Here is a 24,563-nt window from a genome sequence, read left to right as displayed (position 1 = left end):
CACGGGAGTGAGCCCCGCCTCTTCCGGGCTCCACGGGCGGGCTTTCTTTCGAGAACCTCTGGACCCGAGATCGTGGACTCCACGTGCGTATGGCTATCACGCGTCAGTCCTGACACCTTGTTTGCCACACCCTTTCGCCACCCTCTCCAGGTCTGACTCAGGCCGCGTCCGTGTCCCTAGCGGGCCCGGCCCAGCTGTGTCCAGCAGCGGCGCAGTCGTGCGACCTTGCGCGCCTTCCGGAGCCGCGCGGCAGGGCACACTCCCCGCGTACCCTCAGCCCCTCTCGCCCGGAGCGCTCGGCCAATGCAAAGCCTGGGACCTCCTCGATTATGTCATGCTAGCCGTTGGGGATGCAGCCCTGCCGTGGGCAAGCCTGTCCCTGAGCTCTTGGGGCTTCTGTTTACGGAGTGATAGACGAAAGTCAGATGGCCCACGTGTGATAATCCCTATAGGAAGGACGGTATAAAGGACAACTGGGAGGGGGCCCAGCTTCAGAAAAGGGTGATCAGAAGCGGGTGGGGAGCGCTGAGAAAGGCGGGGATCGAGACTGATCGGTGAGGAGCATCATCGTTCACGGAAATGAGGCCTGGCCCAAATGGAGATTTTGGGCTAGTGGGGCAGGTAGAGCTTAAAATGAATTAAAATGTCAGGTACTGATAAGCACTGGATTAATAATCATTTAAGTTAATCATACATAATTCTAAAGCTTATATTTTATAATTAATTAAATTTACATTAGTTGTAATTCACTTTAATTATGACTAATTAGGTTATATGCAAATATTAAACATTAAATTAGGCTTTCCTGGGTGGCTCCGTCGGTGAAGTGTCCAACTCTTGATTTCAGCTCAGGTCATGCTCTCAAGGTTCGTGAGTTTGAGCCCCGCATCCAGCTCTGTGCTGACACCACCAGAGCCTGCTTGGGATTCTCTCTCTCCCTCCCTCTCTCTCTCTCAAAATAAATACACTTGAAAAACAACCTAAATTAATTAAATAAAACAGGGCTGTCTGAGAGGGGCTAGTTCAGAAGGGTGGATCAAGGAAGTCCCTTCCAAGAAGGTGATTTCGCCAGGAATCTAAGTCACAAAAGTGCTAGCTGTGCAAATATCCACGTGAGAAAAATACCTTCCAGAACTGAGATTGACAAGTTAAGAGAAATAGAAAAGAAGCCAGTGTGGTGGGGCCTTGTGGATGAAAAAGAGTGTGGCATAAGATAGGGTTGGAGTAGTGGGCAGTGGCCAGACTAGGAAAGCCAGGTACTGGGTTGGAAGGTTTTACCACGTGTGACGAGAAGCCATGATCTCATTGATGTTGAAATATGCCAAGTGGCTGGTGGCTAGGGCGGGAGTGGGATTGGGGTGCTATTCAGGAGGTCCCAAGTGAGTGATCGTAGTGACAGATGGTAACAGGTGATGGAAGGATGTGGACAGATCCGGGGATATGTTTGGAAAGGGCTTTGCTGGCAGATTGGGTATACAGAGAGGGCTCAGAGAAAGAAGAATTAAGGTAGACTGTATTTTTGGCTTGAGCAGCTGGTTTGTTAGTGTTGACCGGAGGGAGAAAACTGGGAGAATAGCAGGTCTGGAGGAGTGAGGAATCAAAATTTCTGTTTTGGCCAAAATGGACAATCATCTGTGTTTATGGCACATCTATGTGGAGATGTCACATAAGCATTTCATTTTATTATTATATTTTATTTTATTACTTTTTATTGTTTAAGTTTTGTTAATGTTTATTTTTGGGAGACAGAGACAGAATGAGCGGGAGAGGGCAGAGAGAGAGAGAGAGAGAGGAAGAGGGAGACCCAGAATCAGAAGCGGGCTCCAGGCTCTGAGCTGTCAGCACAGAGCCTGACGCGGGGCTCAAACCCATGAACCGCGAGATCGTGACCTGAGCCGAAGTCGGACGCTCAACCGACTGAGCCACCCAGGCGCCCCGCATTTTATTATTATATTTTAAAGATTTTATCTAGATGTAATCTCTCCACCCCACGTGGAACTCGAACTCACAAGAGTTGCACGCTCCACTGACTCAGCCAGCTGAGCACCCCAGTCATGTGAGCATTTTAACGTGCTGCTTTGGAGTTTCAGGGAGAGTCAAGATTGAGTTAAGTTAGGGAATCTGTTGGCAGATAGCAACTCAAATAATATGAAATTGCCATTTTTGGTTAAAAGAAATGGTTGAATGCTGGCATTTTCAGTTGCTCAGTCTACCAGACGGTATTTAAAGCCACGAGTCTGCACAAAGTCACTTAGGAAGAGCATGTAGAGGGAGGAGAATGAAGGGCAGGTTCCCAGCAGGTGCCTCAGAAGGCAGAAGAGTGTCAGAAGAATGGTGTCATCTGACTTCCCCAGCTGGGCCCAGTCCGGCTCATCCTATAGATTTACACTTCGATGCTATTTTTCCCTGAAAGTCTTTCTTAATTCCTAAAGTGCTAGGTTGGTACCCACAGTCTCTTGGCCCTAACCACAGTGGACCGGAAACGTTTGAGTCCTTGCCTGTCTCCCTCAATAAAATGTAACCTCTACAAGGGCGGAAATGGTTTCTGTGTTACTCATAGTTATGTTCCTAAGACCGTGCGTGGGGGCCCGGCGAGGAGCGTGTGTCGAGAATGTCCCTGTTCCTACATTTTGCAGGATTAATTAAGACCCCCAAGCTTCCGTTTTTCAGAGTACCTCTGAACATGCCCCTCTCTCCCCCACCCCATCCCTAATGCCTCCAAAGCCTCATCTGTCTTTGGAATGTGAAATCAGTTTGACAGGTTATAGTGGGTGTTACTTTTTAGGAACCTAACTCCTCTCTCCAGTACGGGACACCTGCAGAGATGCCCTCAGTCCTTCACTTCTATGTCCGTCCCTCTGGCCATGAGAGGGCGGCCTCTGGACACACGCGGAGGAAGCTGCAAGGGAAATTGCCAGAGCTGCAGGCTGTCAAGACCGAGCTGTGCTACAACGTGAACTGGACAGGTTGGGCCACGTATCGGACTCTTGGGGGAGGTCTACCAGGCCGGGGGCCGTGTCTCAAGGTATCCTTGCCCTGTCCCTCCGTGCAGCCGACTCCCTCCCAAGCGCCGAGGAGATGAAGAAGCTCACGTGGCTCTTTGGCTGCCCCTTGTTACCGGGTGATGTTGCCCAGGAGTCCTGGCTCCGTTCTGACTCCAGCGACCTGCTGCTGGAGGTTGGGCCCAGGCAAGTGTCTCAGCCCAGGGCGATCCACTCCGTGTTCTCAGGCATTCCTCCCTTGCAGGCACACTGCCCACCCCTTCTGCTTCCATTCCTCTCCTTCCTCCCATCTCGATCCTTGGCGGATCTGTACTCCCTTCGTTCCGTCCTTCTCCCTGCCCGGAACGCCACACCCCACCTGGAAAGCCACTGAAACCGGGGGCTCTGGGGTCCTAACCATCCGGCCCACTCCTCAGGCTGAACTTCTCCACCCCAGCCTCTACCAACGTCGTGTCCGTGTGCTGGGCCGCGGGGCTGGGGGCTGTGGATCGCGTGGAGACTACCCGGCGCTACCTGCTCTCGGTGAGGCCCGAGATAAAGAGATGAGGTCCTGAACTTTACCGAGATAGTAAAGGAGAAACGGGGAGGAGCTCTTGGCTTTAGGCCTGTCCTGTTTGCAAGTTGTTCACTGCCTGAGGCTACCCGGTCGAGGGCTGAACGGGACGGAAGGCCAGCCTGTGCGCCCCTTACGTGGACTCGTGCCTGGCAGGGGCGTGTTGTTCTAATCAGAACACGGGCACCACGGAGACAGCAGTGGGCTGGCCCTGCGTGACTTAGAGGACCCGGGTGCACCATTTTGTCCACTCTTCAGCTCTCCGCCCCCTGCCCTCTGCGTGTGTCTCCGCCCCTAGTTTGCCAAGCCCCCTTCCTCTGAGACGAAGACCCTGGCTCTGGCTACCCTGCATGACCGGATGACGGAGCAGCACTTCCCGTGGCCCATCCAGAGCTTCTCCCTTCGGAGCATGTCAGCACCTCTCAACGGCCGGATCGACATCCTGGCAGAGGGCCGGCGTGCCCTGGAAAAAGCCAACCAGGAGCTAGGTGAGCAGGGGTGCCCGGGAGGCAGGCCCCGGCGAGGCCAGTCGGGATGCCGGGACCCGTGACGGTGGGGGCCCGCACCCCACCGTCCGCTCTTCCCGTGGTTGTCTCCTAGGCCTGGCCCTAGACTCCTGGGACCTGGATTTCTACACCAAACGCTTCCAGGAGCTAAAGCGGAACCCCAGCACCGTGGAGGCCTTCGACCTGGCTCAGTCCAATAGGTGGGAAGGAATGGGGGCCATCCTGATGTCTGAGCCCGTGGAGGTTGGAAGGGGAGGGCGCAGGGACTCGCCTTCACGGCTGTCTTTTGGCACGGGGGCGTCCCCGAGTCTGTCTGGGGGCCCGGGCTCCACGTCCATGCAGTCGTCTCCATTCACGTCTTGACACCCTATTCGCTTTGAGTCTGAGCGGTCCACAGTGAAAGAACGTTTGAGGCTTGTGGGCTTGGGAATCTGGCGTGACCTGTTATCTGAGTGAGGGCTGGCTGTACCGTAACGGTTGCTGACGCTGGTGAGGAGAGCCGGCACGGTGTGCGAAGTGACCCGTGTTTCTGCCGGCCCTCCCCCCGCTCCCCCGTCACCCCTGCAGCGAGCACAGCCGACACTGGTTCTTCAAGGGCCAGCTCCACATGGATGGGCAGGAGATGACGCACTCCCTGTTTGAGGCCATCATGAGCACTCAGGCGTCCTCGAACCCCAACAACGTCCTCAAGTTCTGTGACAACAGCAGGTGGGCTGGGTCCTAGGCTGGGGTGGCCTCGGGTCCAGGAGAGGGGAGGCCCCAAGCCTTCACGGGGTAAGCGCAGACCCCAGGAAGGAAGCAAGGTCCAGAACCAATGTGTCCACAGCGCAATCCAAGGGAAGGAGGTCCGATTCCTACAGCCCGAGGACCCCACGCGACCAAGCTGCTTCCGGCAGCAGCGGGCGCTGAGACATGTCGTCTTCACGGCGGAGACCCACAACTTCCCCACAGGTGAGCTGGGTCCTGGGGACAGGTGAGGGAGCTCAGAGGGTAGGGTGGAGTGAAGGTCCTCGGCTGGGTCTGGGAAAACAGACAGGCTGGTTGTCCTGAGTTTTAATGGGGTGGGCAGGGCTGGGGTCTCTCTCTGTGGTACCCATACCTCTCCCCCGTCTCTTTACAGGAGTAGCCCCCTTCAGTGGGGCGACCACAGGCACCGGGGGCCGGATCCGAGATGTCCAGTGCACGGGCCGTGGCGCCCACGTGGTGGCTGGGACTGCTGGCTACTGCTTTGGAAACCTGCACATCCCAGGTCCTGCCTCTTTGCTCCCTGCCGTCCCTTCCCTGTCCCGGCAGGCCTGGAGCACCTCTGTTTCTTAAGGTCATCCTGGGTGCCTTTTCTTGGGAGGCAGGGCTCCAGTGTAGCTGGCCTTTCACGGACTGGGGCCGTGAGGACTCTTAAGCCCAGGGGAGACCCAGGTGCCCAGATAGGCTTTGCAGAACTGCAATGTTCTTTCTTTTTTTTTAAGTTTATTTATGTTTTGAGAGAGACCTCAAGCATGAGTGGGGGAGGGCAGAGAGAGACGGAGAGAGAGAGAATCCCAAGCAGGCCCCGCGCTCTCAGCACAGAGCCCAACTCACGGCTCACGGAATCATGGCCTGAGCCAAAACCAAGAGTCTGATGCTTAACCGACTGAGCCACCCAGGCGCCTCCTGCAGTTTTCTTTATAAAATAGCATCTGCTCAGCAACGAAACATGGTGTTGGGTCAGTCTCAATGATCACCACCTGCCCCCAAAGTCTAATTTCTTAGAGAGCCCTAAGAACTCTGATCCCAAGACTCAAGAAAGGCTGGTGTGGGAGGTGGGGAACAAGATCGGCGCTTAATCACAGGCTCTACACCTCCTTGAGATAGAACTTCCAGAAGCAGGACGTTCCACCCACACGGGCGGTCCTTGGTGGATTAGACTCTTCCCAAAGGACCCTGGCGCCTCTGTCGTCTTTTTTTTTTTTTTTTTTTTAACGTTTATTTCTTTTTGAGACAGGGAGAGACAGAGCATGAACAGGGGAGGGTCAGAGAGAGGGAGACCCAGAATCTGAAGCAGGCTCCAGGCTCTGAGCTGTCAGCACAGAGCCCGACGCGGGGCTAGAACTCACGGACCATGAGATCGTGACCTGAGCCGAAGTCGGCCGCTTAACCGACTGAGCCACCCAGGCGCCCCTGTCTTCTGTCTTTACAGCCAACCTTCCCCTTTCCTTCCAGGTTACAATTTGCCCTGGGAGGACCCAAGCTTCCAGTATCCTGAGAACTTTGCCCGGCCCCTGGAGGTCGCCATTGAGGCCAGTAATGGGGCTTCTGATTACGGCAACAAGTTCGGGGAGCCAGTGCTGGCCGGTGAGGCCGGGGGTGTGGGGGTTAACGGGCACCTAGTACTAGAGGGGGGGTGGGGTGAATGACTGAGTGAGCGCTGGGTTGTGGGGGGCGGTACTGACTGGCCTCTGTCCCCACTGCCTGTGGTGTCCACGCTCCAGGCTTCGCCCGCTCCTTGGGCCTCCAGCTCCCGGACGGCCAGCGGCGTGAGTGGATCAAACCCATCATGTTTAGCGGGGGCATTGGGTCCATGGAAGCTGAGCATGTGAGCAAGGAGCCCCCAGAGCCAGGTAAGAGCCCACCCCCCTTCTCCATATCCAGCCGGCTTTGTCCGCAGCACCCAGCAGCTGCTGGAGGGGAATTTAGAGGCTACGCTAGGGTTCGTTTTTATGTGTTTATTATTTATTTATACACACATGCACATATTTTTTTTTTCTTATTCTCAAGTTATTTAACATACACTATGGTCTTGGCTTCAGGAGTAGAACCCAGTGATTCATCGCTTACATACAGCACCCAATGCTCATCCCAACAAGTGCCCTCCTCCGTGCCCATCACCCATTTTCCCCACACCCATCAACCCTCAGTTTGTTCTCTGTATTTAAGAGCCTCTTACGGTTTGCCTCCCTCTCTGTTTATATTTTTCCTTCCCTTCCCCTTACGATCAAGGGGTTTGTTTTTAATCTCCCAGCTCCTGTGTCTTCTCCCCAGTGTAGGTTTTCAAGGCAGGACGGCGCTTTATGCCCATGGGGCCGTCTCCGTCTGTGTTGCCCCTGTGTGCACCTGTTCCCTTCTACCCGCCAGGGGCCTGCCCTGCTAAGTCGAGGCAACCAGCGCTGTCCTCCAGGGGCTTTTATCTGCTTGCTCGGTTCAGGTGGGCAACCATTTGTCAGGCCCCACCCTGTGCCGGATCGTGGGGTACGATCAAGATACGAACCAGGTCCCGTGTATTGAATAGGTGACCCAGTCACATGGTTCAGAATTTAAAAGGCAAAAAAGGTTATACAGCAAAAACTGTCCTTCCCTTGACCTCCAGCCACCATGTTTCTCTCCCTAGAGATAATCACTGTTAACCAGTTACTTGCGTACCTTACTGGAGATATTTCCAGCATATATAAACAGACCTGGGGCGCCCAGGTGACTCAGTTGGTTAAGCACCCGACTTTTGATTTCGGCTCAGGTTATGTTTTCACAGTTCGTGAGACTAAGCCCCGCGTCGGGCTCGATGCCGAGCGTGGAGCCTGCTTGGGATTCCCTCTCTCCCTCTCTCTGCCCCTCCACTCATGCGTGCTAAAAGGAAAGAACTTGTTTAAGAAAACAGACCTATATGGGGGCACCTGGTATGCTCAGTCGGGTTAAGCGTCCAACTTCGGCTCAGGTCATGATCTCATGGTTTATGAGTTCGAGCCCCTCGTCGGGCTCTGTGCTGACAGCCCAGAGCTTGGAGCCTGCTTCCGATTCTCTCCCTCTCTCTCTGCCCCTTGTCTGTTCCTGCTCTGTCTCTCTCTCTCTCAGAAAGAAATAAACATTATAAACATTTAAAAAAAAAAAAAAGGGAAAGAAAACAGGCCTATATGTATATTTGTCCCTTTTTTTAGATAAGGAACATATGCGCACACTTCTATTTTTTAATAAAATAGAGATGTAATTTGTGTATCATAAAGGTCACCCTTTTTTTTTTTATTTTTTTTAACATTTATTTATTTATTTATTTATTTATTTTTCAACGTTTTTTTATTTATTTTTGGGACAGAGAGAGACAGAGCATGAACGGGGGAGGGGCAGAGAGAGAGGGAGACACAGAATCAGAAACAGGCTCCAGGCTCCGAGCCATCAGCCCAGAGCCCGACGCGGGGCTCGAACTCACAGACCGCAAGATCGTGACCTGGCTGAAGTCGGACGCTTAACCAACTGCGCCACCCAGGCGCCCCAACATTTATTTATTTTTGAGACAGAGAGAGACAGAGCATAAACGGGGGAGGGTCAGAGAGAGGGAGACACAGAATCCAAAACAGGCTCCAGGCTCTGAGCTGTCAGCACAGAGCCCGACGCGGGGCTCGAACTCACGGACCGTGAGATCGTGACCTGAGCTGAAGTCGGACGCTTAACCGACTGAGCCACCCAGGCGCCCCAACATATTTTCAAGACTCATCTGCACCAGAGCATGTATTAATATTTCATTTTTTTTTTTTTTACAGTCAAATGATACTCCGTTATGTAGACCTATTGTGTTTATCCATTCCTCAGTCCGTAGACATTTGAGTTTCTTCTACTTTTCAGCTGGTGTGGGTAGTGCTGCTATAAATATACGTGTACACGTTTTTCTCTCTTTCCTTTTCCTTTTTTTTAATGTTTATTTTTGAGAGAGAGAGAGCACAGGTGGGGTAGGGGCAAAGAAGGGGGAACAGAGGATCTGAAGCGGGCTCTGCACTGACAGCAGGAAGCCTGATGTGGGGCTCGAACTCACGAACCGTGAAACCATGACCTGAGCTGAAGTCGGACACTCAACTGAGGGAGCCACCCAGGTGCCCCAAATATATGTGTACACGTTTTTCTGTGTCCACACGTTCTCGTATCTCTAGCCTGTATAACTAGGTGTGGAATTGCTGGGTCACTTAGTCACTATGTGTAACTTTTTTTTTTTTTTTTTTAACAATTTAATGTTTTTTTATTTTCATTTTTGGGACACGGAGAGACAGAGCACGAACAGGGGAGGGTCAGAGAGAGGGAGACACAGAATCCGAAACAGGCTCCAGGCTCTGAGCTGTCAGCACAGAGCCCGACGCGGGGCTCGAACTCACGGACTGTGAGATCGTGACCTGAGCCGAAGTCGGCCGCTCAACCGACTGAGCTACCCAGGCGCCCCTCCGTGTAACTTTTTGAAAAATGGCCAGACTGTTTTCCAAAGCAGCTGGACCCTTTCACACTCCCCCCAGCAATGTAAGAGGGTTCTGATTTCTCCACATCCTCACAAAGTCTTGTTGATCTTTTTTGATTCTGGCCATCCCATGTCATAAAGTCGTGTCTCGTTGTGGTTTTGATTTGCATTTCCCTAATGACTGATGACGTTGAGACTCTTCATATGCGTTTATATGTCTTCCGTGGTGAAATGTCTGTCTGGATTCTTTGTCCATTCTTTTTTAAATGAATTAATTTATTTGTGAGAGACAGAGTGTGAACGAGGGAGAGGCAGAGAGGAAGAGAGAGAATTCTAAGCAGGCTCTATGCCCAGTGCAGAACCCAATGTGGGGCTTGATCTCACAACTGAGATCATGACCTAAGCCGAAACCCAGAGGCAGACACTTAAGCTACTGAGCCATCCAGGCACCCCTCTTTGTCCATTTTTATTTTATTTATTTTTATTAATTTTTTAAATTTACATCCAAGTTAGTTACCATATAGTGCACTAATGATTTCAGGAGTAGATTCCCGTGACTCATCCCCTACGTATAACACCCAGTGCTCGTCCCAACAAGTGTTCTCCTTAATGCCACTTGCCCATTTAGCCCATCCTCCACCCATAACCCCTCCAGCAGCCCTCAGTTTATTCTTTTTCTTTGATTATTTTTAAATGGTTTTTCTTTAATTTATTTTTGAGAGTGAGAGAGCATTAGTGGGTGAGGGGCAGAGAGAGAGGGAGACCCAGAATCGGAAGCAGGCTCCAGGCTCCGAGCTGTCAGCACAGAGCCCAACGTGGGGCTCGAACCCACAAGGTGAGACCATGACCTGAGCCGAAGTCGGACGCTTAACTGACTGAGCCACGCAGGCGCCCCAGTTTACTCTTTATATTTAAGAATCCCTTATGTTTTGTCCCCTTCCCTGTTTTTATATTATTTTTGCTTCCCTTCCCCTATGTTCTTCTGTTTTGTATCTTAAATTCCACGTATGAGTGAAGTCATATGATACTTGTCTTTCTCTGACTAATTTCGCTGAGCATAGTACCCTCTAGTTCCATCCATGTTACTGCAAATGGCAAGTTTTCATTTTTTTTACTGCCAAATAATGCTCCATTGCCTACATATACCACATGTTCTTTATCCATTTGTCTGTCGTTGGACATTTGGGCTCTTTCCACACTTTGGTTATTGTCGATAGTGCTGCTATAAACATGGGGGTGCATGTGTCCCTTCGAAAGAGCACACTTGTATCCTTTGGATAAATACCCAGTAGTGCAATTGCTGGGTCGTAGGGTAGTTTTATTTTTCATTTTCTGAGGAACCTCCATACTGTTTTCCGGAGCAGCTACGCCAGTTTCTTTGTCCTTTTTTTTTTTTTTTTTTTTTTTTTTTAACGTTTTACTTATTTTTGAGACAGGGAGAGACAGAGCATGAACAGGGGAGGGTCAGAGAGAGGGAGACACGGAATCTGAAACAGGCTCCATCCAGGCTCTGAGCTCTCAGCACAGAGCCCGACGCGGGGCTCGAACTCACGGACCATGAGATCATGACCTGAGTCGAAGTCGGCTGCTTAACCGACTGAGCCACCCAGGCGCCCCTCTTTGTCCATTTTTAAATTGGGTTGTCTTTTTTGTGTAGTTATAAGAGTTTTATATATTCTAGATGCTAGACTTTTATCGGGTAGGTACATGATTTGCAAATATATCCTATTCTGTGGGTTGTCTTTTTACTTTCTTCGTGGTGTCTTATGAAACCCCAATGTTTTTAATTTTGGTAAAGTCTGGTTTATCTATTTTTTCTTTTGCTGCTTATGGTTTTGATGTCACGACTAAGAAATCATCGCCTAAGCCAAAGTCCTTAAGATTTACAGCGGTGTTTTCTTGTAATATTTTTTATAGCTTTTAACCCTTATGTTTAGGAAGTCCTAAAGATTCACAGCTGTGTTTTTTGTATATTATTTTTATAGTTTTTAGCTCTTACATTTAGGTTTCTGATAGTTTTGAATGAATTTTTGTATATGGTGTGAGGTAGGAGTCTACCTTCTCCCTTTGATATGTGGATATCCAGTTGTCCTAACACCATGTTTTGAAAAGACTATTCGTACCTTCTTGAATTGTCTTGGGACTCTTGTCAAAAATCAGTTGGCCAGGGGGTGCCTGGGTGGCTCAGTCGATTAAGCGCCCGATTTCGGCTCAGGTCATGATCTGGCAGTTCATCGTTTTGAGCCCCATGTTGGGCTCTGTGCTGACAGCTCAGAGCCGGGAGCCTGCTTCAGATTCTGTGTCTCCCTCTCTGCACCTCCCCCGCTCACACTCTGTCTCTCTCTCTTTCAAAAATAAACATTAAAAAAATTTTTTTAAAGAAAGGTCAACAGTATTTCCTCTCTGGTAATACAAATAATACTGCAGTGTTTAATGTCGTACATAGGTGACTTTGCGCCTACGTGAATAAATCCGGAGCGTGAATTCCTCAAAGTGTATTTATCCAAAGAACACTTGCGTTTGTAATACTGATTGCTGTCCCGGTCTGTCTGCTTCCCTGTATCCTTAACTTATTCGTGCTGACGCTTGTGTGGGATCCTGACGCCGGTGTTCAGACTCTGTCTTCCTTCCTCTCAGGCATGGACGTTGTAAAGGTTGGGGGTCCCGTCTACAGGATCGGAGTCGGGGGTGGAGCCGCCTCGTCTGTGCAGGTGAGGAGAGTAGCTCAGATGCAGCCTCCGGGACGTTGTGGGGCCCTGTGCGCAGGTGGGGCGTGAGCTCCCGGACCCCCTCGCCTGAGCTATGCCACGCGTTCCCCCAGGTGCAGGGAGACAATTCTAGTGACCTGGACTTTGGGGCTGTGCAGCGGGGAGACCCGGAGATGGAACAGAAGATGAACCGTGTGATCCGGGCTTGCGTGGAGGCCGCCAGGGGGAACCCCATCTGCAGCCTCCACGACCAGGGTGCCGGTGGCAATGGTGAGAGAAGGGGTTCGGACAAGGGTCCCGGCCGCCCCGGGCTCTTGCGAGATTCGGCTCAGAGAGGGGCATCGAGGATCTGCGACTGGCCGCCCGGCCCCAGGTCCCATCCTCCACCCCCTGTACCTTCTGGAGAGGCTCCGCTTTGGGGCGTTGGGAGCCTGCTGCCCTGGGGTGGTTGGTGGTGAGGGTGTGGAAGTGATCCGTGTGCGACACACAGCATCGGGGGCTCCCTGGGAGGCCGGGCACTGTCCTCTGTTCACCGGGTCCCGACCGTGGCCAGGTCACCACCTTCCCACGCACCCTCTCACCAGGCAACGTCCTGAAGGAGCTGAGTGACCCGGCTGGAGCTGTCATTTACACCAGCCGCTTCCAGGTGGGCCTTGTCCCCCCGGGCCTGGCTGCCTCCCTGTCCCCGCCGGCCCCCGCCATCTTCTGGCAGAAACGTGAGCCTGGGGAGTGCCCACCGACCTCTTCCTTTCCTCCTCCCCCGTGGATGCAGCTCGGGGACCCGACCCTGAACGCCCTGGAAATCTGGGGGGCCGAGTACCAGGAGTCGAATGCTCTTCTGCTGAGGCCCGTGGACCGAGACTTCCTCAGTCGTGTCAGCGCCCGGGAGCGCTGCCCAGCTTGCTTTGTGGGCACCATTACCGGAGACAGGAGGGTGAGTTGGCCGCGTGGGTGGGCGCGGAGCTGCGGGGGGTGGGCTGGAGAAGGGGGTAGGTGCGGGGAGTGGGAGGGTAGGAGTCGGTGGCTCACAGACTGGGAAACGGTGGGGGGGGGGGAGAAGGAAGGGCGGGCCCTCGAGGGGAAGTCCAAGCAGAGGGTGGAAAGCGCACCTCGCTGCTTTCTAGAAGTGGCCCCTGCTGGGCCTCACGGTCTCATGCCCTCTGGGCCATGTTCCCATGGTCTGTAGATCGTGCTGGTGGACGATCGGGACTGTCCCGTCGGGAGAAATGGCGAAGGGGACGCCCCCTCGCCCCCGACCCCTGTGGACCTGGAGCTGGATTGGGTGCTGGGCAAGATGCCTCGGAAGGTGCGTGTGGGTGGGTGGGAGGGAGGCTGGTCTCCCTTCCCCACCCCGGCCCTTCAGGCTCCCCCTTTGCCGACGTGCGCCTTCTCACCCGTGTGCCCGGGTGCTCACACCCCTGCCGCCTTCTGTGTCCTAGGAGTTCTTCCTGCAGCGGAGTCTCCCCGTGCTGCGGCCTCTGGCCTTGCCCCCGGGGCTGAGTGTGCGCCAGGCTCTGGAGCGCGTCCTGAGGCTGCCTGCTGTGGCCAGCAAGCGATACCTCACCAACAAGGTTTCCCTGCACCCCTGCTCTGCCCCTCGTCCCCCGTGCCCTTCCCTCTGCTCACCACCCTGGCCTCCCACTCTTTGGGATTGCCGAGGGGGCTCAACAGGCCCAAGGGAGGAGTGACGGGGCCCGGCGGCCACCCTGATGGCCTGGCGCCCCGCGCCCCGGCGTCCCTGTCCCTTGGCCTCTTGCCGACCCTGCCTGGTCCCACAGGTGGACCGCTCCGTGGGCGGCCTGGTGGCGCAGCAGCAGTGCGTTGGGCCCCTGCAGACCCCTCTGGCCGACGTGGCGGTTGTGGCATTGAGTCACCAGGAGCTCGTAGGGGCTGCCACGGCTCTAGGAGAGCAGCCGGTCAAAAGCCTGCTGGACCCCAAGGTTGCCGCCCGACTGGCTGTGGCTGAAGCCCTCACCAACCTGGTGTTTGCTCTGGTCACCGACCTCCGGGTGAGTCCCCTGGGGCTGCAGGCCTCTGCGATGCCCCTCCGTCCACCGCTCACCTTTTCCTCTTGCCCTTCGTGCCCGGGACCTCCCGGTCCCTGTGCCCCGGCCCGGTCTCCACGCGGCTGTCCCTCTCTAATGCCCGGTGTCCACCGCTCCCCAGGACGTGAAGTGCAGCGGGAACTGGATGTGGGCGGCCAAGCTCCCGGGGGAGGGCGCGGCTCTGGCCGACGCCTGCGCGGCGATGGTGGCGGTGATGGCGGCCTTGGGTGTGGCGGTGGACGGTGGCAAGGACTCCCTCAGCATGGCCGCCCGGGTCGGCTCTGAGACCGTGCGGGCCCCCGGTATGGCCTGGGGGGGTCCCGGGGAGAGCGGGGCAGGGCCTGCGGAGCGCGGCTGGCACCTCACCGTCTCACTCCTTGCCCTGCAGGGTCGCTGGTCATCTCGGCCTATGCTGTCTGTCCGGACATCACAGCCACCGTGACCCCGGACCTCAAGCGTCCTGGGGGCAGAGGTAAATGTGGATGCTTCCCCCTCCTCGCCGCGTCACGTGTTCGGGGGTCTGTGGGTCCGTCCGCGTGCCGGCCGCTTTGGCACCCGTGAGTGCGGTGGGGAGTCCTGAGCCGCTCACCTCCCTCACCCCTTCCCCGTCTCCCCAGGCCGGCTGCTGTTCGTGCCTCTGAGCCCCGGGCAGCACCGGCTGGGGGGCACAGCCCTGGCCCAGTGCTTCTCGCAGCTGGGCGAGCAGCCCCCGAACCTGGACCTTCCCGAGAACCTGGTGCGTGCCTTCCGCATCACACAGGGGCTGCTGCGAGGTGAGCGGGACCCTGGCGGAGCCGGTGTGTGTGTGGCGGATGCGTGGCGGGCGTTCCCCGGCTGAGCTGGCGAGGCTGGGGCAAGAGGGATGCGGCATCCCCTCTCTCTGGTTCCCACACGTGGCCTGCTGGGTGAGGGCGCGGGGCCGTCAGGTTTGGGCCCTGAGCTTGCTGAGCGTTTTTCTCCTTCCTCCAGACCGTCTCCTCTGCTCAGGCCACGATGTCAGTGACGGGGGTCTCGTCACCTGCCTGCTAGAGATGGCCTTTGCTGGGAATTGTGGGATAGAGGTGGACGTGCCTGCCCCTGGGGTCGATGGTGAGGAGCCGGGGGTCTGGACTCGGGCCTGGGTGGCCTGCAGGGTGGGCCCCGTAGACCCCATGTCCTGTGAGAAAATGGAGCATCCCCACCCCCGTTCCCTGAGTCCTTTGCCATCTCCCTGACCACTGAGCCAGGTGAGGTCCCCGCCCCTGCCATCTGAGATGTCCCGAGACCCTGAGGCCACATCCTTGGTCGTGGTCTCCCAGGCCTCACCCCACCCCTGATCCTTGCCTGCACTCACTCGGCCCTTAGCCGCCCCCCCCCCCCCGGTTGTACCTCCGCATCCCCGGTGGCACCCTTGTCACCCTCCCGCCCCCTCTGTTCCCCCAGCGCTGCCTGCACTGTTCGCCGAGGAGCCGGGCCTGGTGCTGGAGGTGCGGGGGCCCGACCTGGCCCAGGTGCTGAAGCGCTACCGGGACGCCGGCCTGTACTGCCTGGAGCTGGGCGCCACGGGCGACGCTGGGCCCCACGCCCTGGTGAGGGAGCGGGCAGCGCCTCGCGGGGGGCCGCGGTTCGCCTGTGCCGGCCCGGGGGAGGGGGGCCGGGTTGGACGTCCTCGCTCTGGCCTCTCCCCGTAGGTGCGAGTGTCCGTGAACGGGGCTGTGGTTCTGGAAGAGTCTGTGAGGCAGCTGCGAGCCCTCTGGGAGGAGACGAGTTTCCAGCTGGACCGGCTGCAGGCCGAGCCGCGCTGTGTGGCAGAGGAAGAGCAGGGGCTCAGGGAGCGGACGGGGCCCACTTACTGCCTGCCCCCCGGCTTCCCCAAAGCTTCCGTGCCCCGAGAGCCTGGTGAGGCAGTGTGTGCACAGGCATGGCTTCCCGGACACCGGGCCGGGGTGGAACCCACGGCCCGATGCCAGGGCCTGCCCTGGAGCCGCGTCTGGGGGGATGGCGGTGGGGAAGGAGCCCTCCGGCCCAGAGACCCTCCTTCACCCTCCAGGTGGTCCCGTTCCCCGGGTTGCCATCTTGCGAGAGGAGGGCAGTAACGGAGACCGCGAGATGGCAGACGGCTTCCACTCGGCCGGGTTCGAGGTGAGCGTCGTCGTCAGCGGGGCCGGGGCTGGGCCTCGGGCTCTTTGTCCTCCTGAGCTTCCCCTCCCCGTCCTGGCAGGTGTGGGACGTGACCATGCAGGACCTCTGCTCTGGGGCGATCGGGCTGGACACGTTCCGCGGCGTGGCCTTCGTGGGCGGCTTCAGCTACGCGGATGTCCTGGGCTCTGCCAAAGGTGGGCGTCAGGCTTCCGCCCACGGCCTCCCCCGCCCATTCCCGGGGAGGTGCCTTAGCTCCCTTCTTGACCGAGAATTGGCCTCTCTCCTCCCAAGTCCGGGGAGAGAGAGCACATTGACTCTGGGGCGGCTGCCAGCACAAGGCCAGTGGCTAACCGACATGAGGTGTGGGAGCGCTGGGTGGCACATGACTCGACCAAAGGGCACCACTCAACACCAGCAGATTGTGCTGTTAGAAAGCCGGCTCGGCACGGCCAGGTCTTTGTTTTCGAGAGAAGCCAAAAATCCAGATTTTTTTTTTGCACAAAATCTTGTTATTTTTAAAAACGTTTATTTATTTTTGAGAGAGACAGAACGTGAGCGGCGGGGAGGCACAGAGACAAAGAGAATCCCAAGCAAGCCCCACGCTGTCAGCACAGAGCCCAACTCAGGGCTTGAACTCACAAACCATGAGGTCATGACCTGAGCCGAAGTCAAGAGTCGTCAGCTTAACTGACTGAGCCACCCAGTCGCCCCTATATGAAATTTTACGTTTTATTTTAGGGGGCAGGGGAGGGGCAGAGAGGGAGGGAGACACAGAATCCGAAGCAGGCTGCAGGCTCTGTGCTGACAGCACAGAGCCTGATGCTGGGCTCGAACCTGTGAACCACGAGATCGTGACCTGAGCCGAACACTTAACCGACTGAGCCACCCAGACGTCCCACAAAAATCTTATTTTTAAGTGTTAGGCAGTGAAATAAGGCGTTGCACATGCCCTGCTGGCCAGGCAAGAAACTTACGGGCCATCTCTGGTCCAGGACTTGGCAACATCTGATTTAAGCAGATAAACCTATTTCTTCCCCTTGGATTTGCCCTGAGTTTGCGTGCACGTGTGTGTATTTTGGGTGCTGGGAGGGGCGGGGGTGGCGGTCATGGCAGGGCTGGAACCGGAAAGCAGCCATCCGCTTCCGTTCCGGGTCCCTCCGTGACTTCTGTGTTCCCTGCTAGGGTGGGCCGCTGCTGTGACCTTCCACCCGCTGGCCGGGGCTGAACTGAGACGCTTCCGGAAGCGGCCCGACACCTTCAGCCTGGGCGTGTGTAATGGCTGTCAGTTGCTGGCTCTGCTGGGCTGGGTGGGAGGTAGCCCCAGCGAGGAGGCAGAGGGGACGGGCCAGGACTCCTTGCCGGCCCGGCCGGGCCTCCTGCTTCGCCACAACCTGTCTGGGCGCTTTGAGTCCCGCTGGGCCAGCGTGCGGGTGGGTCCTGGGCCGGCCCTGATGCTTCGAGGGATGGAAGGAGCTGTGCTACCCGTGTGGAGCGCTCATGGCGAAGGTCGGCCTCCCGAAGGCAGGGGAGGGTCTGGCCGGGTGGGGGGCAGAGGGGAAGCTGTGATCTCACTTCCCTCCTCCTCTCCCCACCCCCCCTCCCCAGGTTACATGGCTTTTTCTTCTCCGGAACTCCAAGCCCAGATTGAGGCCAGGGGCTTGGCTCCACTGCACTGGGCCGACGACGACGGGAACCCCACGGAACAGTATCCCCTGAACCCCAACGGGTCCCCAGGGGGCGTGGCTGGCGTCTGCTCCCTCGATGGCCGCCACCTGGCCCTCATGCCTCACCCTGAGCGGGCTGTGCGGCTTTGGCAGTGGGCGTGGCAGCCTCCTCCCTTTGACGCTCTGACTACCTCCCCCTGGCTCCAGCTCTTCATCAACGCCCGAAACTGGACCCGAGAGGGGGGCTGCTGAGCAGGGGGGCGTCGTGGGGGGCACCCGGGCCCAACGGTCTCAGCCCGCCCCATCCCCATCTTCAGAAGCACCCCCACGTCATCTCCACAGACGTCTGGGACAGACGAGGACCAAAGCGCCAAAAAAAAAAACCTCAGCTAATGTTACTAATCAGCCCGCTTTCGCCTTATGTTGTTGGATGTGTTCCTCTCTGCCATAGTTTGTTCTTTGTGGACCCGGGAAGGGAAGCCGTGTGTGGTTCTGAGGCAGAAGCCTGCCTGCGGCAAGGGGGAGGGTCCCATCGCCCCAGGCCACTCGGCCCACTGATCGAGGCGTGCCTCCTGTCTTCCTCCGGGCTCGGGGGCATGTTTTACGTGCCCCTTCCCCATACGTGGGATTGTGGGGCTGGGGGTGTGCGAGAGCACGCAAGTCGGGGCCTGAGTGTTCTCATCAGAAAAACTGCAGAAAGAAGCTTTCGGGATTTCTCTTTTCAAAATGTAGTGCTGGGCGCCTGGGGGGCTCAGTCGGTTAAACGTAGGACTTCAGCTCAGGTCGGGATCTCGCAGCTCGTGGGTTCGAGCCCCGCGTCGCCGCGTCGGGCTCTGTGCTGACAGCTCAGAGCCTCCAGCTGCTTCACATTCTGTGTCTCCCTCGCTCTCTGCCCCTCCCCCACTCACCCTGTTTCTCTTTCAAAAATAAATAAAACCTTAAAATGTAGTGCTGTGTGGTGCAAGCAATTGCGGACGTTTCTGCAAAACCGGTATCCAGCTGTGGGGTAGGGCTGCCCCAGTGCGGGCCTCTGAACTCAGCATTTGCTTCCAGATTTAGCAGATCCCTTCCTGGCAGAAATGGGCAGCACCTGCTTCCCTAGGATTGAGCCTTCAGTATCCAGTCATTCGGTCATTCATTCCATTAATGTTTGGTGATTAGCTACAGGGCCGAACACGGTCACTGCTCCCAGGGGTCTTCTGGTGTGAATAGAATTTAAAATCACAGCTATAGGGGCACTTGGGTGGCTCAGTCGGCTTGGTTTTGCCTCAGGTCAGGATCTCACAGTTTGTGAGTTGGAATCCCTAGTCGGGCTCTACCGGCAGCCCAGAGCCTCTCAAAAATAAAGAGTATAAAGAGTATACCAGGAACTAAGCGTGTGTTTGGCATTTTAAATGTATCTAAATTATGTCTCACAAGAATTCATCAAGATACTTGAGAGGCTACCCTCTTTGTTCTTTTGTTTTTGGCTTTTTTTTCCAAAGGTAGAGTTAAGGTTAAATAAATAGCCTAGGGACACACATCTACGGGCGAGCCGGGAGGCAGGGCTCGGCCTACAGCTGCTGCTGCCTTCCTGCAGTCACGCGGGAGGCGGCGGGACCCAGAGTAATGCTGACAGCCGTCCATCGCCTCCTTTGCTTACAAGACTGTGACTGTGTGCAGAGGTCACTTCCCCAGGACTTGTGCAACTGGAATGCGTTTGCCCCCTGGAGAGTTCAACAGCCTTATTTAGGAAATTTCATTCACCAAGGGGCGCCTGGGCGGTTGATTTCAACTCCGATCTTGGTTTCAACTCAGATCATGATCTCACGGTTCGTGCGTTCAAGCCCCCGAATCGGGCTCCATGCTGACAGTGTGGCGCCTGCTTGGGATTCTTCCCCACCCCCCTCTCTCTCTCTGTCCCTTCTCCATTTGTCTTCTTTCTTTCAAAATAAAAGAAGAGACGGGGCACCTGGGTGGCTCAGTTAAGCGTGGAACTTCGGCTCAGGTCCTGATCTTGAGGTTCATGGGTTTGAGCCCCCTGTCGGGCTCTGTGCTGACAGCTCAGAGCCTGGAGCCTGCTTTGGATTCTGTGTCTCCCTCCCTCTCTCTGCCCCTCCCCCACTCACGCTGTCTCTCCCTCTCAAAACTAAAAAGCAAAACGTCAAAAAAATAATAAAAAGAAGAGACTGACTAATGAAACAATTTTAAATTACGGCTCTGAAGACAATAAGCATTTCAGGTCTTTTTCTTACTGCTTTGCAAACTGACCTACCCTGAGCAGCGGGAGGGGGTGGGGCTAGTAAGGGTCATTTTTGGCTTTTGCTCCTGCCTCCCTGATCGTGGGAAACTATAAGAACCATAGATATGCATATACACATACACATATACATATACATATATACATATACACATACATATATACATGTACGTATACGTATACATATACGTGTACATATGCATACACATGGAAACAGTAGGCCCCGAATGACATTGCTTAGACCTAGTCCCCAAAGGGGGGCTTAAAACTTAATCTCATTGCATTGTCGACCTCCCCACGAAATGTAGTCTTAGCCGGTCAGTAATTTTCTGATGGGTGCCAGTGAGTCGGCCACATGGGCCTCCATATTCAAAGGAAGCCATTGTCTGTGTGATAAGGCCCCTGTTCTTCCCTGTAAGGGAAAGTATCCTTGCCCTTGCCGGGAACAATCCATTTCTTTCACTAATCACTTTCTTGCCCCCCACCCTCCTTCCATTTGTATGGCTCCTGGGGGGGCCCCCTCTACTCGCTAGATGGGCTGCTCCTGGATTCATGAATCATCTCATAAGGCCAATTAGATCTTCAAATGTAGTTTGGTTGATTTTTTTTTTTAAGTTTATTTTGGAGAGAGATTTTTTTCCAACAATGTTTTTTACATTTATAGATGATCTCAAATGCACAATTTGGGAGCCGATACCAAAACTTAGATGTCAAGTTTACTTAGCACTTGATGCAAAAGAAGGGTGGTTTGTGACTGGCTGTGGCAGAGAAATTTGTGCATCTGTAGATAGGTTTCGGTTTGGATCACCCTGGCCAAGCAAGACCCACCCTTGGCCACTGCTGAGACTCTGAGTCCCTGCGGCTTCTCAGCCCGGTCTTTGCTGGTCCTTGACCCAGCTCCTGACTCTGCCCACCCACCCTTTGCAAAGATCTTCTAGCAAACTCCAGCAGACTACCCGTTCTCTGCCCCTCATTGTCTCCACGGGAAATGAGCTACTCCAAAATCCGCTCCACACCCCTTCCAAGTGGTGGCTTCCATTCTCAGACTTCACATGGCTCCCAGGGAGTTGGAGCTGGGTCCTCCCTGTACCCCTTCTGGATTGTTCTCCACCCCCTTTGAAGAACATCTTGCCCCATTTTAGGCTCATGCCATCCTTTTATATCACCTTCACTCCCTACTTTGTGTTCTTCTGGCTTCCCCATCACCCTGGAAGAGACAGTCACTTGTTCCCCAATGTCTGGTTCCCCTTCTAAAATTTCTTTTTTAACGTTTTTATTTATTTTTGAGACAGAGAGAGACAGAGCATGAATGGGGGAAGTTCAGAGAGAGGGAGACACAGAATCCGAGACAGGCTCCGGGCTCTGAGCTGTCAGCACAGGGGCCCGATGCGGGGCTCGAACTCACGGACTGCGAGATCGTGACCTGAGCCGAAGTCGGCACTCAACCGACTGAGCCACCCAGGCGTGGTTCCCCTTCTAGAAATAGAACCCCTGAGTATTTTACCAGGGGTTGTGTCTGCTTAAAATAAAGATGACCTCTCCCAGCTGCCCTTAACAGGCATGACTGCATCTGACCAATGAGAGAGAAAACCGTGTATACGACTTCCAAGTGTTCTTAAAGGAAGGGTATATGCTTCTCTTCAGCTATCCTTGCTTCCTGATGTCTAGGTCAAAGGTGTGATGGCCGGAACTCCAGCACCCAGCACCACATTGGGCCATGAGGTAGCTTTTGGAATTGGCATCACGTGAGCAGAGTAACAAGATAGGAGACTGGGTCTCGACACTGAAGACTACATATGAGCCCTGGATGTCTTTTTTTTTTTTTTTTTTTTTTTTTCAAGTTTATTTATTTGAGAGAGAGAGCAGGGGAGGGGCAGAGAGAGAGACAAATGATTCGAAGCAAGCTCTGGGCTGACAGCAGAGAGCCAGATGCAGGGCTCGAACTCATGAATTGTGAGCTGAAACCAAGAGTCAGATGCTTGACCGACCGAGCCACTGGGGTGCTTCAAGCCCTAGATGTCATGCTTCTGTCTTGTTTAGCCATATTTGGTTGTTTTCTAACACTTGTAGCCAAACCTTATCCTATGCAACCCTTCCTAATTCCCCCTCATCCTTCAAGGGCATCTTGCTGTTATTCTGGATTCATGTCGATGGCCATTGAACACTCCGGACCTTTCTCCAATGACTTTGTCCATTCCGCCTTGGCCAACCTTGGGTTTCATCATCACCCAGATCTGCTACACTGGTTCCACTCTTGCTTATTCAAGCTCCCTGCCTCTGACCATAGCCTCTCTGACCATAGCCTCCCTTCCTCACATCCTGTTTCTTTGTTTTGTTTTTAATTTTTTTAATGTTTATTTATTTTGAGAGAGAGAGAGAGAGAGACAGAGCAAGCTGGGGAGGGGCAGAGAGAGAGAGAGAGGGAGAGAGAATCCCCAAGCAGGCTCGGAGCTGTCAGCACACAGCCCAACTTGGGGCTCGAACCCACGAACTGTGAGATCATGACCTGAGCCGAAGTCGGACGCTTAGCTGACTGAGCCACCCAGGTGCCCCTCAGCTCTCTTGTTTCTTCATCTTCGGTACTCTGAGATCTTCAAATCATCAGGACCTCCACCTCAATAACCTTCCCCCCAAGCCACTTCCTTCTTCCCCTCTCATCCAACCTCCAGGCATAACCTGTCCAGTGTCCTTTAACTTGACCGAGTATCTTTTCGTCATTCCCATGTGACAAAATCCCAACCATCAGCTATCTCATAAATTCATCATTACCCCCTTATGGGGGGAACAAAATGGGAATTAGAGATCAAAGGCGGTAAGAGAAGGCCCTCCAGTCAGGCAATGATAATATACCATGAACCGAAGGGGATGATGACAGCTCTCTACACCCGAGGTCTACAAAAAAGCCACCTATAAGCGTTCCTGGCTGGCTCTGTTGGTAGAGCGTGTGACTCTTGACCTCCAGGTTGTGGGTTCAAGCCCCACGTTGGGGGCAGAGATTACTTAAAGATCTTTTTAAAAAATCTATAGCAACATCTAAAGCTAATAATCAAGTCCTGTCCTTTTTTGGGGTTCCGTCAGTCAACAACTCTCGGATGAAACCCTCTGTTAGACACCGGAAGCTCCACACACCCAAGTCACTGTTGTAATCTACTTTTCTGTGTGCTCCTTCGATCAAAAATCCGTCTCCACCGTGGAGTGTAAGCTCCACGAGAATGAGAACTCCGTCTTTGCTCTCCCCTGGATCCGACCACCTGGAAACGTACCTACCGCCTACTAGGTGCTCAATCGCTATATGCGGAATGCATTAATAAATGTGAATGTTAAAATTGGGAAAGGTTGATACACTCTTTTTTTTTTTTTTTTTTTTAAGAGAAGAGCAAATTTAGTGAATCTGGCTTATGGCGGCTTGGCTTTTCAGGTCCTCTCAAGGATTTCCCTTTTTTTTTTTTTTTTTTTTTTTAAATTTTTTTTTTCAACGTTTTTTATTTATTTTTGGGACAGAGAGAGACAGAGCATGAACGGGGGAGGGGCAGAGAGAGAGGGAGACACAGAATCGGAAACAGGCTCCAGGCTCCGAGCCGTCAGCCCAGAGCCTGACGCGGGGCTCGAACTCACGGACCGCGAGATCGTGACCTGGCTGAAGTCGGACGCTTAACCGACTGCGCCACCCAGGCGCCCCAAGGATTTCCCTTTTTTACTTCATCTCTCCAGTCATTCAGAGTGGCAACTTCTTGTCATCACATTAAATGAGGGACACTGTGTGTGTGTGTGTGTGTGTGTGTGTGTGTGTTCAGGTGGGGGTGGGAGACACGAGAACCCTTAAGTCTTACTGTTTTCCCAATTTTTAAAAACATTTCTTAATGTTTATTTATTTTTGAGAGAGAGAGACAGAGAGACAGAGTGCGAGCAGGGGAGAGTAGAGAGAGAGGGAGACACAGAATCCAAAGCAGGCTCCAGGCTCCGAGCCGTCAGCACAGAGCCAGACGCAGGGCTCGAACCCACGGACCGCATGATCATGACCTGAGCCGAAGTCAGAAACTTAACCAACTGAGCCCCACAGGCGCCCCATCTGTTTTCCCAGGTTAATACCTGCCTGGCAGCCAACAGGATCCAGGGGGTGGGCAAACCTGTTTCCCTACCACCTGCGGTATTCCAGATGCTGGGGTGGAAATCAAAGAAATTTCAGCCTGTCATTGGATATGTGGGGGCAGCACACAGCCAGATGGTGGAGGCCCAGGTACTGCTGGGGTGGGGCTTGGGTTGGAGTCCCGTTTCTGGCTTCAGGAAGGACCTTCCTGTGTGAGCAGCCCACTGGGAGTCCCGGCCACTGTGAGTCAGTCCCCCACCCCCCAGAAGGGGTGGGTGGGTGTGGCTTCGCCTGTCCTGTGGCCACAAAATTCAGCCCAAGCTTTCAGGCTCAGGGAGGGATTCCCAGGAGTGGCTGAGGCCTGAGGGAGGACTAACCTTGTTACAGGAAAGCTCGGGGCGGGGTGGGGGTGGGGGGGTGGAGACTTGACTCGCAAAGATGGTGATGTAAGGA

At 54.5% G+C, this 24,563-nt stretch overlaps 1 protein-coding gene across 4 annotated transcripts; it reads left to right on the top strand.

Moving 5' to 3' along the window:
- Positions 1 to 19,069, top strand: PFAS (phosphoribosylformylglycinamidine synthase). Of its 4 annotated transcripts, XR_008418670.1 has the most exons (29): positions 34 to 150; positions 2,786 to 2,966; positions 3,053 to 3,188; positions 3,419 to 3,524; positions 3,854 to 4,043; positions 4,156 to 4,261; positions 4,629 to 4,769; positions 4,888 to 5,012; positions 5,182 to 5,310; positions 6,261 to 6,392; positions 6,530 to 6,658; positions 11,884 to 11,957; positions 12,068 to 12,224; positions 12,539 to 12,600; positions 12,727 to 12,888; positions 13,141 to 13,260; positions 13,394 to 13,525; positions 13,733 to 13,963; positions 14,121 to 14,301; positions 14,388 to 14,471; positions 14,617 to 14,772; positions 14,969 to 15,088; positions 15,422 to 15,567; positions 15,670 to 15,877; positions 16,029 to 16,120; positions 16,200 to 16,314; positions 17,303 to 17,626; positions 17,726 to 18,566; positions 19,057 to 19,069. XR_008418670.1 is itself a non-coding variant. In XM_019413513.2 (28 exons), the coding sequence occupies exons 2-28, from the start codon at positions 2,825 to 2,827 to the stop codon at positions 18,034 to 18,036; spliced, it is 4,011 nt and encodes a 1,336-aa protein (XP_019269058.2). In that variant the 5' UTR covers positions 1 to 83; positions 2,786 to 2,824; the 3' UTR covers positions 18,037 to 18,728. The 4 variants fall into 4 exon arrangements, 3 of the variants coding, with proteins under 3 accessions (XP_019269058.2, XP_019269057.2, XP_019269059.2); XM_019413513.2 differs by lacking the exon at positions 19,057 to 19,069 and having other exon boundaries at positions 1 to 83; positions 17,726 to 18,728; XM_019413512.2 differs by lacking the exon at positions 19,057 to 19,069 and having other exon boundaries at positions 20 to 150; positions 17,726 to 18,728.
- Positions 19,070 to 24,563: the final 5,494 nt, after the last annotated feature.

Source organism: Panthera pardus, unplaced genomic scaffold (genome assembly GCF_024362965.1).
Source record: "Panthera pardus isolate Hobbes unplaced genomic scaffold, ASM2436296v1 HiC_scaffold_3, whole genome shotgun sequence".
Lineage (NCBI taxonomy): Eukaryota > Metazoa > Chordata > Mammalia > Carnivora > Felidae > Panthera > Panthera pardus.
The sequence above is the reverse complement of the archived record's forward strand: the minus strand, read 5'-3'. Positions and strand labels throughout refer to the sequence as shown.